This window comes from Somniosus microcephalus, chromosome 31 (genome assembly GCF_052327205.1).
Source record: "Somniosus microcephalus isolate GS21.2 chromosome 31, FLI_Smic_1.0, whole genome shotgun sequence".
Lineage (NCBI taxonomy): Eukaryota > Metazoa > Chordata > Chondrichthyes > Squaliformes > Somniosidae > Somniosus > Somniosus microcephalus.
This window is the reverse complement of record NC_141017.1, coordinates 36,808,456-36,827,586: the sequence shown is the minus strand read 5'-3', so window position 1 is coordinate 36,827,586 and position 19,131 is coordinate 36,808,456. Positions and strand designations below refer to the sequence as shown.

The 19,131-nt window shown below is 46.5% G+C and overlaps 1 protein-coding gene across 1 annotated transcript in view; it reads left to right on the top strand.

The window, feature by feature from the left end:
- LOC147097756 (voltage-dependent P/Q-type calcium channel subunit alpha-1A-like) overlaps nt 1–18,713 on the top strand; it is a 728,667-nt gene extending 709,954 nt beyond the window's left edge. The window contains exons 47-48 of the mRNA XM_085971842.1: nt 4,716–4,948; nt 18,044–18,713. Of these exons, the coding sequence (XP_085827968.1) occupies nt 4,716–4,948; nt 18,044–18,682 (872 nt within the window). The 3' untranslated portion in view covers nt 18,683–18,713. The remainder of the gene's footprint in view (nt 1–4,715; nt 4,949–18,043) is intronic.
- Nucleotides 18,714–19,131: the final 418 nt, after the last annotated feature.

Genomic DNA, 19,131 nt, shown 5'->3' with positions numbered 1-19,131 from the left:
GTGAATCTTCGCTGAACTCCTTCCATGGCAAGAGCATCCTTCCTCAGATAAGGCGACCAAAACTGCACACAATACTCAAGATGTGGTCTCACCAAGGCCCTGTATAACTGCAGCAAGACGTCCTTGTTGCTGTACTCAAACCCTCTCGCTACAAAGGCCAACATACCATTTGCCTTCTTAACCGCCTGCTGCACCTGCATGCTTACCTTCAGCGACTGGTGCACAAGGACACCCAGGTCTCGTTGCACTTCCCCTTCTCCCAATCTATTGCCATTCAGATAATAATCTGCCTTCCTGTTTTTGCCACCAAAGTGGATAACCTCACATTTATCCACGTTATATTGCATCTGCCATGCTTTTGCCCAATCACCCAACCTGTCCAAATCATCCTGGAGTTTCTCGGCATCCTCCTCACAGCACACACGCCCACTCAGCTTTGTGTCGTCTGCAAATTTGGAGATATTACATCTAGTTCCCTCGCCTAGATCATTAATATATATTGTGAATAGCTGGGGTCCAAGGACCAATCCCTGCGGTACCCCACTAGTCACTGCCTGCCACTCGGAAAAAGACCTGTTTATTCCAACTCTTTGCTTTCTGTCTGCCAACCAGTTCTCTATCCAAGTCAATACCTTGCCCCCAATCCCATGTGCCTTAACTTTACACGCTAATCTCTTATGCGGGACCTTATCGAAAGCCTTCTGAAAGTCCAAATACACCACATCCACTGATTCTCCCTTATCTATTTTACCGGTTACATCCTCAAAAAATTCCAGTAGATTAGTCAAGCACGATTTATCTTTTGTAAATCCATGTTGACTTTGTTCGATCCTGTCACTGTTTTCCAAGTGCTCTGCTATTACATCTTTTATAATGGACTCTAGCATTTTCCCCACTACCGATGTCAGGCTTACCGGTCTGTAATTTCCCCGTTTTCTCTCTACCACCTTTTTTGAATAATGGGGTAACATTAGCTACCCTCCAATCCATGGGTACTGTTCCAGATTCCATCAAATGTTGGAAGATGATCAGCAATGCATCTACTATTTCTAGGGCCACTTCCTTAAGTACCCTAGGATGTAGATTATCAGGCCCTGGGGATTTATCGGCCTTCAATCCCATCAATTTCCCTAACACCATTTCCCTACAAATACTGATTTCTTTCAGTTCCTCCCTTTCATCAGACCCTATGTTCCCCGACATCTCTGGGAGGTTATTTGTGTCCTCCTTTGTGAAGACAGAACCAAAATATGTATTTAATTGGTCTGCCACTTCTTTGTTCCCCATTATAAATTCCCCTGATTCTGACTGCAGGGGACCTACGCTTGACTTCACCAATCTTTTTCTCTTCACATATCTATAAAAGCTTTTACAGTCAGTTTTTATGTTTCCTGCAAGCTTACTCTCATATTCTATTTTCCCTTTCTTAATTAATCCCTTTGTCCTCCTTTGTTGAATCCTAAACTGCTCCCAATCCTCAGGTTTACTGCTTTTTTGGGCCAATTTATATGTCCTCTCCTTGGATCTTATGCTATCCCTAATTTCCCTTGTTAGCCACGGTTGAGTCACCTTTTTTGTTTTATTTTTATGCCAAACTGGGATGAACAAATTCTGTAGTTCATCCATGCGGTCTTTGAATGTTTGCCATTGCCTATCCACCGTCAACCCTTTGAGTGAAATTGCCCAATCAATCCTACCCAACTCGCGCCTCAGACCACCGTAGTTTCCTTTATTTAAATTTAGGACCCTAGTCTCTGAGTCGACTACTTCATTCTCCATCTTAATGAAGAATTCGAGCATATTATGATCGCTCCGACCCAAGGGGCCTCGTACAACAAGATTGTTAATTAATCCTTTCTCGTTACATAATACCCAATCTAAGATGGCCTGATCTCTGGTTGGTTCCTCGACATATTGGTCCAGGAAATATCCCGTAAACACTCCAGGAATTCCTCCTCCACAGTATTGTTACTAATTTGGTTAGCCCAATCTATATGTAGATTAAAGTCACCCATGATGACTGCTGTGCCCTTATTGCACGCTTCTCTAATTTCCCTTTTAATGCCATCCCCAACCTCCGCATTACTGTTTGGAGGTCTATATACCACTCCCACTAACGTTTTCTGCCCCTTGGTATTTCTCAGTTCTACCCATACAGATTCCACATCATCAGAGCTAATATCCTTCCTTACATTTGTGTTAATCCCTTCTTTAACCAGCAATGCCACCCCACCTCCCTTTCCTTTTTGCCTATCTTTCCTGAATATTGAATACCCCTGGATGTTGAGTTCCCAGCCTTGGCCACCCTGGAGCCATGTTTCCGTAATCCCAATCAAATCATATTCGTTTACCTCTATTTGCGCAGCTAATTCATCCACCTTATTACGAATGCTCCTCGCATTAAGGCACAAAGCCTTCAGGCTTGTTTTTTTAACGCTCTTAGACCTATTAGAATTATTATTTACTGTGGCCATGTTTGATTTAAACCGTTGATTTCTCTGACTGCCACTTTTGTTTTTCTCCTTCCTATCTTTTGCTTTTATCCTTGTTTCCCTTTCCTCTGTCCCCCTGCTCAGATTCCCAACTCCCTGCCATTTTAGTTTAAACCCTCCCCCAAAGCACTAACAAACACTCCCCCTAGGACATCGGTCCCGGCCCTGCCCAGGTGCAAACCGTCCGGTTTGAACTGGTCCCACCTCCCCCAGAACCGGTTCCAATGTCCCAGGAATTTGAATCCCTCCCCCTTGCACCATTCCTCTAGCCACGTATTCATCTGAAATATCCTTCTATTTCTACTCTGACTAGCACGTGGCACTGGTAGCAATCCTGAGATTACCACCTTTGAGGTCCTGTTTTTAAATTTACCTCCTAACTCCCTATATTCAGCATTTAGGACCTCATCCCGCTTTTTACCTATATCGTTGGTACCTATATGCACCACGACAACTGGCTGTTCACCCTCCCCTTCCAAGATGTTCTGCAGCTGCTCTGAGACATCCTTGACCCTTGCACCAGGGAGGCAACACACCATCCTGGAGTCTCGTTTGCGGCCACAGAAACGCCTATCTATTCCCCTTACAATAGAGTCCCCTATTACTATAGCTCTACCCCTCTTTTTCCTCCCGTCCTGTGCAGCAGAGCCACCCCTGGTGCCAGAAAGTTGGCTGCTGCTGCCTTCCTCTGATAAGCCATCCCCCCCAACAGTACTCAAAGTGGTGTATCTGTTTGAGAGGGGGATGTCCACAGGGGACCCCTGCACTACCTGCCTGTGCCTAGTATTCTCTGTCTGTTGGTCACCCATTCCCTTTCTGCCTGTCCAACCTTTGCCTGCGGTGTGACCAACTGATCAAACGTGATATCCACGACGTCCTCAGCCTCGCGAATGGTCCAGTATGTATCTAATCGCAGCTCCAGCACCGCAATGTGGTCTGCCAGTAGCTGCAGCTGGATACACTTCCTGCACACATAGTTGTCAGGGACACAGGAAGTGTCCCTGATTTCCCACATAGCGCAGGAGGAGCATACCACGGCACCGGGCTGTCCTGCCATGACTTACCCTTTAATTAATTGCAATTAAATTAAATCAAATCAATCCCACCAATTACACTACAGTTAATTGGTATATTTAAGAGCCCTGGTTTATAAACAGTCCCCACTTTCTGTACTTGTATATATTCATATTTAAAAAACTTACCATTGGAAATAAGGAGATTGTTAAATAACCTAATGGAAGTTAAATCAAAGTTAGGCTGATAAAGTTGATCTAGACAGGGCGGGTTGCCAGTACGTTCCTTCATTATTCTTAGTTGGTACTGCCGTCTAAACAGTGTCACACAACGTGGCGAAGGTGAGAATCTTTTTTAGGGTTCTCATAATGGTGCAAGATGTAGATGAGGAAGACAAGTTCGGGAGGGGACGACATCGGAGGTGTTCTGTCAACACCTCAAGATCTGTGTTTAGAGACCCCCTCCACATGTCCCTGGACATGTCAGAGGCGAACTGTCTTCACCACCTCAACTTCACAAAAGACATCGTCACAGAGTCCTACCATCAGCAACATCTAGGACATCTTGCCTTAGAAGTGAAGGCTATCATAGCATTAAGCTTTCATGCTACTGGATTTTTCCAAGCCATGAAGGGACGGCTGCTACATCAGGCAATCTGCAGTGTACGCACATATCAAGCAAGTGACAAAATCTATGTTTACAAGGGCCAACATCTTCATCACTTTTCCTTTGGAAAGGAGGCATCGGCTGGTCAGGATGCAGAAATTTCACAGGGTTCAATTGAGCATCAGGTCTTGTAGATGCCACACATCTGAGTATCAAGAGTCCTCATATCAACTCCATGGCCTATATCAACAGAACAAGTTTGTACTCAATCAAGGTTGAATGGTATCTGACCACAGAAACAATTGATGCATATCGATATCAATTAACCTGTGATTCTTTCATTTTGCAACGTGCCAGGGTGCCCACATTATTTGAAGATGAAACACTGGGAGGAGGGTGGCTTAGGAAATCAATGTACAAAATAGCTGTCATTTTTCCCTACGTGCCAATAGTTACTTTACTTCAAAATGATTCCTTCTATGTAAAATATTTTTAGATGTTTCTGAGAGAAATGATATGGTGCTGTATAAATGCAAGTCTTTCCTTCTAAACATTTTCCGATTTCTCTTTCTTTGTCTAAATAATCAGCTTTCATTGATATAGGGCTTGGAACAGACCTCAGTACCACAACACAGTCAGGCGACCTCCCCCCAAAGGAGAAGGATCGAGAACGAGGAAGACCCAAGGATAGGAAACATCACCATCACCACCACCACACATCATCCGACAAGGAGCGCTACTCCCAGGAACGGCATGAGTACAGCAGACCTCGATCGAGGGACAGACGATGGTCCCGATCTCCCAGTGCAGGTCGCGAGTGTGTCCCCCATAGACAGGTGGGTCTGCAACGTTCACAGACCTTGGATGTAGAACAAACGATAGATAATCATATATCCTACAGGGAAGTTAGGCCACGTAGGAATTGGGTGCTCTCCGAGGGCAACTTGAGAAACCTGCTAGACAATTTAAATCCAACACTTCTGGAACATGATATCATCACTAACAATCTAAATCACACCTACAGTAGTTAACAAGCCCAGCCCCAACTATTCTAATTAAATAACACATCTACTCTATTAACAATCCCCACACAGTCTACTGTAATTACAGCCCCGCCCGATCCACTGTAATTACAGCCCCGCCCTATCTACCGTAATTACAGCCCCGCCCGATCTACCGTAATTACAGCCCCGCCCGATCTACCATAATTACAGCCCCGCCCGATCTACTGTAATTACGGCCCCGCCCGATCTACCGTAATTACAGCCCCGCCCGAACTGCTGTAATTACACCCCCGCCCGATCTACCATAATTACAGCCCCGCCCGATCTACCGTAATTACAGCCCCGCCCGATCTACCGTAATTACAGCCCCGCCCGATCTACCGTAATTACAGCCCCGCCCGATCTACCGTAATTACAGCCCCGCCCGATATACTGCAATTACAGCCCCGCCCGATCTACCATAATTACAGCACCGCCCGATCCACCGTAATTACAGCCCCGCCCGATCTACCGTAATCACAGCCCCGCCCGATCCACTGCAATCACAGCCCCGCCCGATCTACCATAATTACAACCCCGCCCGATCTACCGTAATTACAGCCCCACCCGATCTACCGTAATTACAGCCCTGCCCGATCTACAGTAATCACAGCCCAGCCCGATCTACTGTAATTACAGCCCCGCCCGATCTACCGTAATGACAGCCCCGCCCGATCTACTGTAATTACAGCACCGCCCGATCCACCGTAATTACAGCCCCGCCCAATCTACCGTAATTACAGCCCCGCCCGATCCACCATAATTACAGACCCGCCCGATCTACCGTAATTACAGCCCCACCCGATCTACCATAATTACATCCCCGCCTGATCTACTGTAATTACAGCCCCGCCCGATCTACCATAATTACAGCCCTGCCCGATCTACCGTAATTACAGCCCCGCCCGATCTACCATAATTACAGCCCCGCCCAATCTACCGTAATTACAGCCCCGCCTGATCTACCGTAATTACAGCCCCGCCCGATCTACCGTAATTACAGCCCCGCCCGATCTACTATAATTACGGCCCCGCCCGATCTACCGTAATTACAGCCCCGCCCGATCTACCGTAATTACAGCCCTGCCCGATCTACCGTAATTACAGGCCTGCCCGATCTACCGTAATTACAGCCCCGCCCGATCTACCGTAATTACAGCCCTGCCCGATCTACCGTAATTACAACCCCGCCCGATCTACCGTAATTACAGCCCCGCCCGATCCACCGTAATCACAGCCCCGCCCGAGCTACCATAATTACAGCCCCGCCCGATCTACCGTAATTACAGCCCCGCCCGAGCTACCGTAATTACAGCCCCGCCCGATCTACTGTAATTACAGCCCTGCCCGATCTACCGTAATTACAGCCCCGCCCGATCTACCGTAATTACAGCCCCGCCCGATCTACCATAATTACAGCCCCACCCGATCTACCGTAATTACAACCCCGCCCGATCTACCGTAATTACAGCCCCGCCCGATCTACCGTAATCATAGCCCTGCCCGATCCACTGCAATCACAGTCCCGCCCGACCTACCGTAATTACAACCCCGCCCGATCTACCGTAATTACAGCCCCGCCTGATCTACCGTAATTACAGCCCTGCCCGACCTACAGTAATCACAGCCCCGCCCAATCTACCGTAATCACAGCCCCGCCCGATCTACCGTAACCACAGCCCCGCCTGATCTACCGTAATTACAGCCCTGCCCGATCTACCGTAATCACAGCCCCGCCCGATCCACTGCAATCACAGCCCCACCGACCTACCGTAATTACAACCCCGCCCGATCTACCGTAATTACAGCCCCACCCGACCTACCGTAATTACAACCCCGCCCGATCTACCGTAATTTCAGCCCCGCCCGATCTACCGTAATTACAGCCCTGCCCGATCTACAGTAATCACAGCCCCGCCCAATCTACCGTAATCACGGCCCCGCCCAATCTACCGTAACCACAGCCCCGCCCGATCTACCGTAATTACAGCCCCGCCCCATCTACTGTAATTACAGCCCCGCCCGATCTACCGTAATTACAGCCCGGCCCGATCTACCGTAATTACAGCCCCGCCCGATCTACCGTAATTACAGCCCCGCCCGATCTACCGTAATTACAGCCCCGCCCGATCTACCGTAATTACAGCCCCGCCCGATCTACCGTAATTACAGCCCCGCCCGATCTACCGTAATTACAGCCCCGCCCGATCTACTGTAATTACAGCACCGCCCGATCTACCGTAATTACAGCCCCGCCCGATCTACCGTAATCACAGCCCCGCCTGATCTACCGTAATTACAGCCCCGCCCAATCTACCGTAATTACAGCCCCGCCCGATCTACCGTAATTACAGCCCCACCCAATCTACCGTAATCACAGCCCCGCCCGATCCACTGCAATCACAGCCCCGCCCGATCTACCGTAATTACAACCCCGCCCGATCTACCGTAATTACAGCCCCGCCCGATCTACCGTAATTACAGCCCTGCCCGATCTACAGTAATCACAGCCCCGCCCGATCTACCATAATTACAGCCCCGCCCGATCTACTGTAATTACAGCACCGCCCAATCCACCGTAATTACAGCCCCGCCCGATCTACCGTAATTACAGCCCCGCCCGATCCACCGTAATTACAGCCCCGCCGATCTACTGTAATTACAGCCCCGCCCAATCTACCGTAATTACAGCCCCGCCCGATCTACCGTAATTACAGCCCCACCCGATCTACCATAATTACAACCCCGCCCGATCTACCGTAATTACAGCCCCGCCCGATCTACCGTAATTACGGCCCCGCCCGATCTGCCGTAATCACGGTCCCGCCCGATCTACCGTAATTAAAGCCCCGCCCGATCTACCATAATTACAGCCCCGCCCAATCTACCGTAATTACAGCCCCGCCCGATCTACCGTAATTAAAGCCCCGCCCGATCTACCATAATTACAGCCCCGCCCAATCTACTGTAATTACAGCCCCGCCCGATCTACCATAATTACAGCCCCGCCCGATCTACCGTAATTACAGCCCCGCACGATCTACTGTAATTACAGCCCCGCCCGATCTACCGTAATTACAGCCCCGCCCGATCCACCGTAATTACAGCCCCGCCTGATCTACTGTAATCACAGCCCCGCCCGATCTACCGTAATTACAGCCCCGCCCGATATACCGTAATTACAACCCCGCCCGATCTACCGTAATCACAGCCCCGCCCGATCTACCGTAATCACAGCCCTGCCCGATCTACCGTAATCACAGCCCAACCCAACCCTATTGTAGCAAATAACCTTACTTCCACCCATTGTAATTAATAACCCCGCTCCAGCTACTTTGATTAATAACCTTAGCCTTACCGACTATAATTAAATAACACCAAGCAAACCTACTGCAACCCCATTCTGACCGACCGAACTTATCTTATTCATGGATTTTATTCCAGTGGACTCGACATCAGGTGACCCTCTGCCCAATTCTCAGTTCAAAAGAATTCAAGCACCGACAACTACCGCCCTGTACGGTTTCATCATGCAGCGATGTTTAACGAAGCACTAGGGATTGTTATGTAGATTTGTAGTACACTTCCATCCTATTTAATTCCTATTAAATGTTAAATATCTTTTTTTTGGGAAGGGAATGGTAAATGATTACTAAATCAAAGGAATTCCAAATTACTGATTTATTCTCAACATGAGAAGTGGGCCATATCTCACTTATCAATTAGTGGCGCTGGTATTTAAAAGGATGCAGTTGCTATCTAAACCGATTTTGAGTGTAATTGACTGACTCGTAATCATTTTAACGTGATAAACAGATCCATGCATCCATGCAGCAATTGTCCTTAAACCAGCTAGTGGAGTCGGGCAAGGAACAGGGGACAGCAAAATGATTTTTAAAAAGCTCCCAAAACAGAAAAAAATTAAGGGTAAGACTTTTATGATAAGCGTCCATCCATCGTGTGTCAGAGCACGTCACTTGAAGATTTCTCAGGCTGGTCCCATGTTTGATCAGTCTGTGATGAGTTAGCTGACCTCACCCAGGTTGGCAGTAGCGGCTTTGCATTTGGCCCCAGTCGACTGGCTTAAAGAGAAAGTCAGCCCAGGTTCCCACTCCTAATGATTATCTGTTGGAATCTGATCACTGCATGTGTAGTCATCAGATGAGGATATGATGTGGTTCGGTTCTGATGTTCTCATGGCCAAATGATCTGCTGACACATCATCTGTGCTAAGGGAATGTAGCCCTAGAGCAGTGGTCTTCCATCTCCAGGGGGAAAAAGCATTGACCCTGTCCATCCTAACTTTTCTCCCTCTATTCCCCACCCCCCACCCCCTCCAACAACTTGAATCATAGCTCCTGTTAGCCAATTATGGGGCAAGATGGCTGTACGGATGGTCACATATCCCAGGGTCTGTTCTAAAGGAGTTACATATAGTGGTGAAGAATCCTGTCTAGGAGCTAATTGGAAGAAGCAAGTCACTTTAAGTAGGAGTTGGTCTACTGGGAATCTGAATGGGAATCTGAGAACTTCAGGAGCATGTTTCAGGCAATTCTTTTGCAGACCTCTTGTTAAGAAGGTGGTTCTTTTGAGTTCATTGGGCTCCAAGGGTTGCAATGAAATGGCTGCAATGTATGGTTATTCATTACCTGTTTTACTGAGATCCAATAAGTTATACTGTGAATGCTGTCTCCCTCCTGCCTTCTGCTTTTCTGAAAAGCCGTTAGGCCATACAGGTTAAATGTGTTGGAAAACAGATGCTTCACATAACCCTTGCACTTCGTAGCGAGTGGTCTCTTTAGCTACACTTCGCTCCCTCCCCTTACTCAATAAGAGTGTCCCATTAAGAGAAGAAAAGAGGTCTCCTAAGCATGATGTAATGATTAATTGGATTTTATTTCAAAACTTTTTAACTTTAAACCCGGCAAGCTCCACAAGTTCACCCATTTGGGGGCTATTGTTGTGCAGGGGCCCCCAACAATTATGGACATCTGCAGCCCTCTCTCATTTCAATATGGAAAACTTCATCAGATTTGACAGGATATCTGTGAACCAACCCTGTCAATCTTCAGGCCTTTGCCAATTGATTGACGGATAGTTCGGCCTTCGGCATTTTTTTTAGCCAATCAGGGCAGTTCTGTACTTTGTACCACCTCCCAAATGGACAAGGTAAAAGAAACAACAGTGAAAGATGGGAAAAGGGTGAAATTGGTAGAAGAGCATGAATTATTTAGGAAAAGAGTATTCATTTTTATTTAAAAGGACAGAAAATAGGGAGGAGGAGATTAAGAGGAAAATGGATGACAGAAAGAGCACATATGAATCACTGAAATATTTTTAATGTAAAATTGTGTTTTATTTGGTACTTTAGAATTAATATGCAATGACATTTTTAAGCTTAAACAAGAGTCTCGCTTCAGATGAGAGAGTTGATAGCTACTTTTGATCTTCAAGTAGTTTTATAACTGTAATATTAGTGTTTCTTTCAGCCTCACATAACAGTCACTGCACTTCATAGTAAATCATTGTATGCCCAACACTTTGAGATGTTTCTGTTGTGACAAAGCACAATATAAATTCAAGCTTCTCATTTCACAATGCAAGATCTAAAAACAAACAAAACCGGTCAGCCCGGGAAATAGGAGTTTCCCCGGAACATCAAGGAAGTCTATGGCACCATTAATGTCAAAAAAGGGCAGCAATGTTATTGGATGGGTGCTAAATGTGCTCATATCCAACTATTCTCTCTAGATGTTAAACAGGCTAACACCGCCGTTAAAAGAGCGGAGAGAAGAATTGGATATGAGCGTACAATAACACATCCAACTAATTTGTACCCTTGAAAGATTTTAGTCATTTGTCTTAACGCTGATCAACAATCTGTGCTTAAAAAAAATCTTACAGTAGTTACAATATTATTTAAGAGTTTCCAGGTGTGCATGGTTCAGGACTATAACAGGCATTTGCCCACTGAATCACAACAAGCAGGTTGGGATCAGGTCTCAAACAGCTGGCTTATGCCATCATGGGTAATGTCTCATATGGTGCATATTTTATAGTCAAACATTCATGAAGAAACTGCACAGAGGCTCTTTTTTTGGGTTGGACCCTTTACTATCTCATTGGACCTAGTCATGACTGAACTAGGGGAGGGGGTTTTAAATATTCTTAGTGACAATGGCAGTACGCTGCTCATTCATCACTTCTTAATTGTTATCTAACGTGAAGACTTCTATCACAACTCTAAGTAAGATCCAAACAAACTTCAATAGCGCAGATGCTGAACATCTGAAAGAAACATGAAATGCTGGAGACATTCAGCATGTCAGGCAGCATCTGTCAAGAACAAGCCAGTTGGGGCTTCGGTGCTACTCAATAGCTGAGACACAAAAGTGTCAGCTACTTTCTTGACGACGTTGAGTTTTTCTTCAGTAGTGCCAGTTCTTCTAGAACCAACTTATACAGAATGCATCTGTGGAACTGCACGGAGGGGTGCACTGTTTTATCAAGCTGCAACTTCATTTGGTAGTTCTTCACTTTACCAATTCTTTGAAAAACAGAAGGATATTTATTCGAAAGTTAAATTGTGCGGGAATGAATGCATTGCAGACTACCTTGATAAGATTGAGAGCAGTTACAGTGTTGTAACCAAGAAAGCTGTCATTGTCCTGTGCCGCTACATAAAGGGCGTATGTTAGGAGACAGAAAGTTTTCAAAAACTGGTAGAAATTGAAGGAATCTATAGACAAATGTATAAGTTCGAACTGTTTGAGTGGTGGTTTACTGGGCAAATGCTCCCTAGTGCTTTTGGCCATCACATCTACTGATGCACTAGTATCAACTAGGACATCTAGTGGACGTCCTTCCAGCAATGTTGTTCATCCGAGTTGGGTTGGACTCATGTGCTACTCCGGTTCACTGCAGGATACAGCAAAACTTTACATGCTATCATCGTCTCCGGGGTTGGGCCCTCTTTACATGGTGCAGGACTGGGTGTTTGTTTTATGCTCTTGTGCATGTCTTGAGCTGAATGCCTCTTCACCTGCCCAGCTAGTGTTGGAGGTCAAAGGTATTTTGCATATGAGTACAGTCCATGCTTCTGACCGCCCGCCACCCCGTCTCTCTGCTGTACCTGGCCTGTGAGTGCTTGATGGTAACACAGGATGCAAAAGTTGCATATACAGGAAACTTTTTTTTATCCGGCACCGACGGGACCGACGTGGTGCCGGTTCATCAAAAATTCCGGATAACCGAAAACTACAGTAAAAGATAGGGAGAGCTGAGAGCTCCGTATAAAGCAACAAACCCTGTTGCTTAGCAACAGGTTCAGAACAATGGCCACAAGTTCCAAGCGTCTCTGTAGCTTAGCAACAGCTGCAGCCACACCCTTGCACAGCAACAGATGGAGGAAGGCAAGTAATAAAACTTACCTGAACCTACTCCTGAATTTTGCCGGTTAACTGAGATTTCCAGTTATTTAGGTGCCGGTAAATCAAAAGTTTCCTGTATTTTGATATCCAGCACTCGCCCTCACCATTAAAGAAATCTCACTGTGTGTTTTATTTATCCCCCTTCCTTTAAATCTCCTGCTGACACACGACTCCACAGTCAAGCAGCCAGGGTACGCGCTCCTGAGCCAATGCTGCCCTGAAACTGGCAACCAGGAGGTGCACAAGAGCTATTTCCCGGTTTGTGAGATCACTCTTAGGCAAGAGCTTGACATCCACTTGGTGCCTTATTCTAACATCACAGCTAAGATGGGAGAGGTGTGGCTCGATATAACTTCATTCAGGAGCAGATTCCTGTTTTTTGGAAGTTCCCTCCCTTCCCCTCAAATCCCGATTTTTCATTTATTTTATTTTCCTCCCTCTCAACATTGTCCCTTGCCTAGGACGTAATGTGAGGCTCCTCTGAAGATGATACTCTCAGGCCTACCCAGTAGGAGGTTGCAAAGTAGCTGCCATCTTAGCACATCCATTCAGAACAAACCTACAGTTCCCCATCGAGCCATCTAGCTATTCTTAGACGATGCCAGCATTTTTGCCTCCGTGACTCTGCCCAGAAATCCATTACACTCTTTATGTGAAGCACTTTGAGAGACCAGGTTCCGTTTCTCCTTCTGCGCCTGTGTCCACGTCTCCTGCTCTCGCAGTTTAATTTGAGGTTTACCTTTTCTATATTGTTTATTATCTTATACACTTCGCTTCCATTCGTGAAAGCAGGCTGTATTTTACATTCCCGCCACCCAATAGCACAGGCGATATAAGAGAGCCACAATCTGCGGAAAAGTGAAGCCATTGATCTACATCTTTCAGAACTGTGCAGGCCAGCAAAACACCTGCTGGCCACGGCACCTCTGTCAGCTTGATGCTACTTCTGAAGCTGTATCTGAGCATACAAGGGGTACAGAGAAAGACTTGGTAAAACAGCAGATTCAGGTTTAATTCCTCATTTGTGCAAAATCAGCTGATCTAAGCCAAGGTAGGAGCAGGGGAGCTACCGTCTACCTCAGCACTCCTAGGTTAGGGAGAGGAAGGACTATCCAGGATTCCCATTGGTAATCACTATCCAAAGATCTCCTATTGGAAATTGCATGTGTGTAGACATTGCACAAGGCCAGGATTTGCCTCAGCTGAAATGTCCTGTGGTATTGAATAGCCTGGCTAGACTCACGATCTAGTCTCGGACCTGAAGAATGAGTACCTGGTGGACCGAGAGCCCCTGGTAAGCTGTACCTCCGCAAGAGTCAGCACCTTCAGGAAAGGAGAGAGGAAAGACTGAAAAAGCACGCAGCAACTTAATGGCTAAAGCACACACTTCAGTCTCCAGTATGTACTGGTGCCAGTACTATCCAATATATTCATGTACTAAGAAAGGATGTGAGGAATAAGTGAAAATTCCCGTTCTTCGCCCAGTGCACAGTTAAAACCGCATCCAGCAAGATTCCTCTATCCGTCCCTCAGACTATGTCTATGACCCACATCTCATGTCTTTTTACACGTGTGTCTAATGTTGTCTTATCCTAAAGTGTTACATTTGTTTGTTTGTCCCTTATTCTGAGATTCCCGTTTATTCAGTCCTGTCCACGCAGGATACAATTGACTGTAACTGATAAGGTCGCAAGAGTGCCACATAAGGACTACCAGCCTGTAAGGGGGGGGGGGGGTCTAAGATCAAAATTCAATCAATTAACTGAACAGACCAATCCACTATAACTTCCCATTTTATTCAAAGCAATAGTTATCTTGTGTACTATATATTACACGATGCACCATCGACTATTACCACTCATGGTATTTCCCACATTACAACAGTGACCACACTTCAAAAGTACTTCATTGGCTGTAAAGCGCTTTGAGACATCCGATGGTCATGAAAGGCGCTATAGAAATGCAAGTCTTTCTTTTCTTTCAATAACTGAGGGACTACTTCACATTTGTTAATCCTTCAATGCCACATGGCAACTAGATGGGGCATTCCGAGCACCAGTATTAGCCACGGCGCTTGCCTTCAGAATTAGGGGGGGGGAAACATGAAATAAACTCCGCCTTGTAAATTATTTAAAAAATAATGGATACACAGGGGTCCTTACAAGGCCGTAAATTCACCTGAGGGCTAAGATGATAAAATGTCTGAGCTTTGCTTTTTTTTTGGTTTCTGACATTCCTGGCTGAGATTGCCACGCTGTGATCATTCTCACCTACCTATTATTCTCAATGTAGACTTGTTTCCTGCACTAACGGCCAACCAAAGGCTCTCCCACTGCCTCAGTTGGTAGGTGTGTTGTGGTGCCGATCTATAAAGAAGTCCTCAGGATCGATCCTTGCTGTGCATTGAGTTCTCTGATCTCAATCAAGGTGGCAGTAAGGTTGTCCCTGGGAGTCTTGCTCACTGCCACCAGATTCATGCTGCTTCTGACCGGTGTCTGATAGAGAATGGATAGTAATGTAAAGTGGGTGCGCCACCAGGAGTTCCGGTATCGTGTCACTGTCACAACACTGTAAAAGCATCTTTAGAGTTACAAATAGGGCCGCAAGCTATGAGGATAGCAAAAGATCCTGGGAATAACACTGAAAATGTAAGAGATAAAAGTGGGGATGAAATTATTTGAGTATGAACTAAATATTTTCTATAAGTATTCATCAAAGAGGATAACACTAACTCGACGTTCAATTTCTGTAAAACACCCAATATCCTACAGAATTTTGACGTCAGTGTGGCAGAGATATTTAATAAGTTAGAGGGACTTAAGACAAAGAAATTCCTCTGGATAGATGGTGCTTATCCTGAAGGAGACTGGGGAAGACTGACCTCAAGTGTAAGGGAATTATTTTTTTTTTTAATGTATTCATTCGTGGGATGTGGGCATCGCTGACACAGCCAGCATTTATTGCCCATCCCTAATTGCCCTTGAGAAGGTGGTGGTGAGCCGCCTTCTTGAACAGCTGCAGTCCGTGCGGTGAAGGTGCTCCCACAGTGCTGTTAGGGAGGGAGTGCCAGGATTTTGACCCAGCGACGCTGAAGGATTGGCGATATATTTCCATAGTGGTGATGTTCCCATGCGCCTGCTGCCCTTGTCCTTCTAGGTGGTAGAGGTCGCGGGTTTGGGAGGTGCTGCCGAAGAAGCCTTGGCGAGTTGCTGCCTGAGGAGAGACCAGATAAACAAGCTCCACAGTCTAAAACATGTTAAATGTTAAATGGTGTAGATAAAATAAACCCAGAGTATCACTTCACATTAAGTCGGGAGAATAGTACCGGAGGGCCAATTAGGGAAAAGTAAATTACAAAACAGATATTCTTTACCGAAAGAGTGCTAAATATTTCAAATAATCTACCATGTAAGATAGCGGAGCAAACACATTCGGAACATTCAAAATGTATTTAGATGTTATAATTGGAGTTAGGATGCGAGAGGGATGAGATTCAATGGGAATGTTAGGGTACTAAAGGAATGAACTTCAGCGGGAGAGTTAGGTTACTAGAGGGATGAGGTACAATGGGAGGGATGAGTTTTTATGGGAGTGTTAGTGAACTAGAGGGATTAGCTGTGATGGGAGGGTTAGGGTACTTCAGGGATAGGTTTCAGTGGGAGAATTAGGGTTTAAAGGAATGAGCTTCAATGGGAGGATTAAGGTACTAGAGGGATGTGCTTTGATGGGAGAGTTAGGGTACTAGAGGGATAAGGTTCGATGGGAGAATGAATTCTAGAGGGATAAGCTTCGATGGGAGAGTTAGAGTACTAGACAGATGGGCTTCAATGGGAGAATGAGGGTTTAGAGGGATGGGCTTCGATGGAAGGGTTAGCACATTTCATCAGGATAATGATCAGCAACAAGAACCCTGGCTGATCTCCCTTCCCTCCTCAACCCAAACAGTGAAGCCACCACTGCCCTGAGATCAGTTGACTCAGCATAGATGGGAATTTAGCCTGGGAGCTGGTCTATTCAGCTCAGTACTACACGAGGCTGTTCATTTACGCTCTGAACCATTGAACCATCAGAGTCCTTAATTGCCAGCGATGCCCACATCCCCAGACTTATTTACTGTGGCATAAGTTTCAGATATCAGGGGACACAACAACAAGAACAACTTGCATTTTTATAACACCTTTAACACCCCAAGGCGTTTCACAGGAGCGTTATCAGACAAAATTTGACACCGAGCCACATAAGGAGATATTAGGACAGGCGACCAAAACCTCAGTCAAAGAGGTCGGTTTTAAGGAACATCAGAAAGGAGGAGCCAGAGGTTTAAGGAGGGAATTCCAGAGCTTAGGGCTGAGGCAGATGAAGGCACGGCTGCCAATGTTGGAGCGATGGATGCGCACGAGGCCAGAATTGGAGGAGCGCAGAGATCTCGGAGGGTCTTGGGGCTGGAGGAAAACCTCAGAGGTTAGGACAATGAAAAGAAGTCAGGATGGTTTCACACAAAGCGTGATGGAGCTGTGGAATTAATTACCATGAAAAGGTGTTGAAGTGGACAGTGTAATTGGGTTCAAGATAAATAGATATGTTTCTAAAGAGAGGAAGGGATTTGATGAGAAAGTGTTTAGATTGGGGTTGATGTATGGAAAAGCAATGGCTTGTTGGGCCAAACAGCCCTTTTCTGTGGCTAAAGATTCTTATGTTGTTATCGTATTGACATCAAATGAAGTTTGTGTGGCTCAGGATTTTAACAAGACAATCTTAGACAGAGACAGAGAGGAGGCCTTGAGATCTGTCAGTTCAGAAAGGAGGTTTCTAGATTTAATAGGGAGATTTTGCTGGGTCTGTGCCTGGACTCACTGGATAACCTGGGCACAGTCAATATCGGATAACAATAACCAACAACAGGTTCAGCCAGCCTCTGAAAGCGGAGGATAAGTTAACTTTTCAAGGGGGGGAGTGGGGCTCCTTCACGGTTAGGGCAGGGAATGCCTCCTTTTTAAGGGACTGATGTGCACAAGCCCAGAGGGTGAAGGGGAGAAGGTCAGGTTTCTCCAGCCTGCCCCCCCCCCCCCCCAGAAACATTAACCCATCTTTTCTTTCAGATACCGACACATCCGCAGTTCCAGCATTTTCCTGCTTTGGTTTCGGATTTCCAACATTCATAGTATTTCCCGTTTTATCTCGAGTTTAGACTCCAAGCTGTTTAATGTGTATGGCCTAACTATATGGTTTTATACCCATGTTAACTAAAGGACAATGTCTGCTCTTTTTTTAACCCCTTGACTTACAGACGTCACTTTCTCTTTTTACTTTCTTTTGGCTTTTTTTGTTCTGTGATCGTCGCTTCCCCCTTTTTTTCCTTTTGTTATCTCTTTGCTTTCTTTGATGTTTTTTCTGTCTGTGTTTTTTTCCTCCTGGTTTTTTATTTTTTTGATTTTGCTTTGTTTCAATTTTCGTGTAGGGCAGTAGTTCTGTGAGTGGGAGTCCAGTACCTTCCACTTCTGGCACCAGTACACCGAGGCGCGGACGCAGGCAGCTCCCCCCGACTCCCTCCACACCTCGGCCGCATGTCACCTACTCCCCTGTGGTCCGCAAGGCCATGAATGCGTCGCAGCAGCAGCAGCAGCAACAGGGCAGGATGCCAACCCTCGTGCCACGCAGGTACTCGCCGCCACCCCCGGAGCACCAGAGGGGGGAGCGGCCGGGCAGCGGCAGGCCCCCCGCCACGGAGAGGAGCACCACCGTCCCCCGCAACGAGTCCCCTCGGCTGAATCGGCAGGGCAGCAGCCGGTGGTCGACTCCCAGCTCCCACCTTTCCCAGCCTTACCTGGGGTCTCACGACGAGGACTACGACCGCAGCCCCGACTATGATGCGCCAAGCGAGGCAACGCTGACCTTCGAGGCCGCCGTGGCGACCAGCTCTGGAAGATCGCCCAGGACTTCTCGGGCGGGGTCATCCTCCGTGTCGCCCTCACGGCACGGGCGGCGGGTGCCCAACGGGTACTATCACAATCTCGGGCTGACGCAAACGAGAGGACCTGGCACAAGGAAAGGAATGCATGAACCCTACAGTGAAACTGATGAGGACGACTGGTGCTAGCCCCAACATTCTTCGTGCATTGCCAAGTGAGCCGGGGGGGGGGGGAGGGCAGGGGGGTTGGGGGGGGGAGTCTTTGGACCTCTTAACACTTGAGGAGCTCTAGCCTTCTAAAAAAAAAAAAATTTTAAAAACCACAAAAAAAAGAGAAAGGAAAAAAACTGAAAAAATTTTTAAACTAATCTTTTTGGGGTGGGGGTTTGGAGCATGTATAAAAATAAATCAAAATGGGGGCATAGCAAAGAAAATAGGGCTCGCGTTGGTCCTCATAAGATGTTTCGCTGTCTCTGAGGCAAATAAGGAGAGGGAAAGAAAAAGGAAAAAAACCCTAAAAGGACATTTGGAAACTGCTGGGTTTTATTGATGAGTTTTATCATCTGTTACCTGTTAATATATATTGTGTGGGGGAATGAAGGTTATCCAATACACAACATGTTCAGTCACATAAGTTC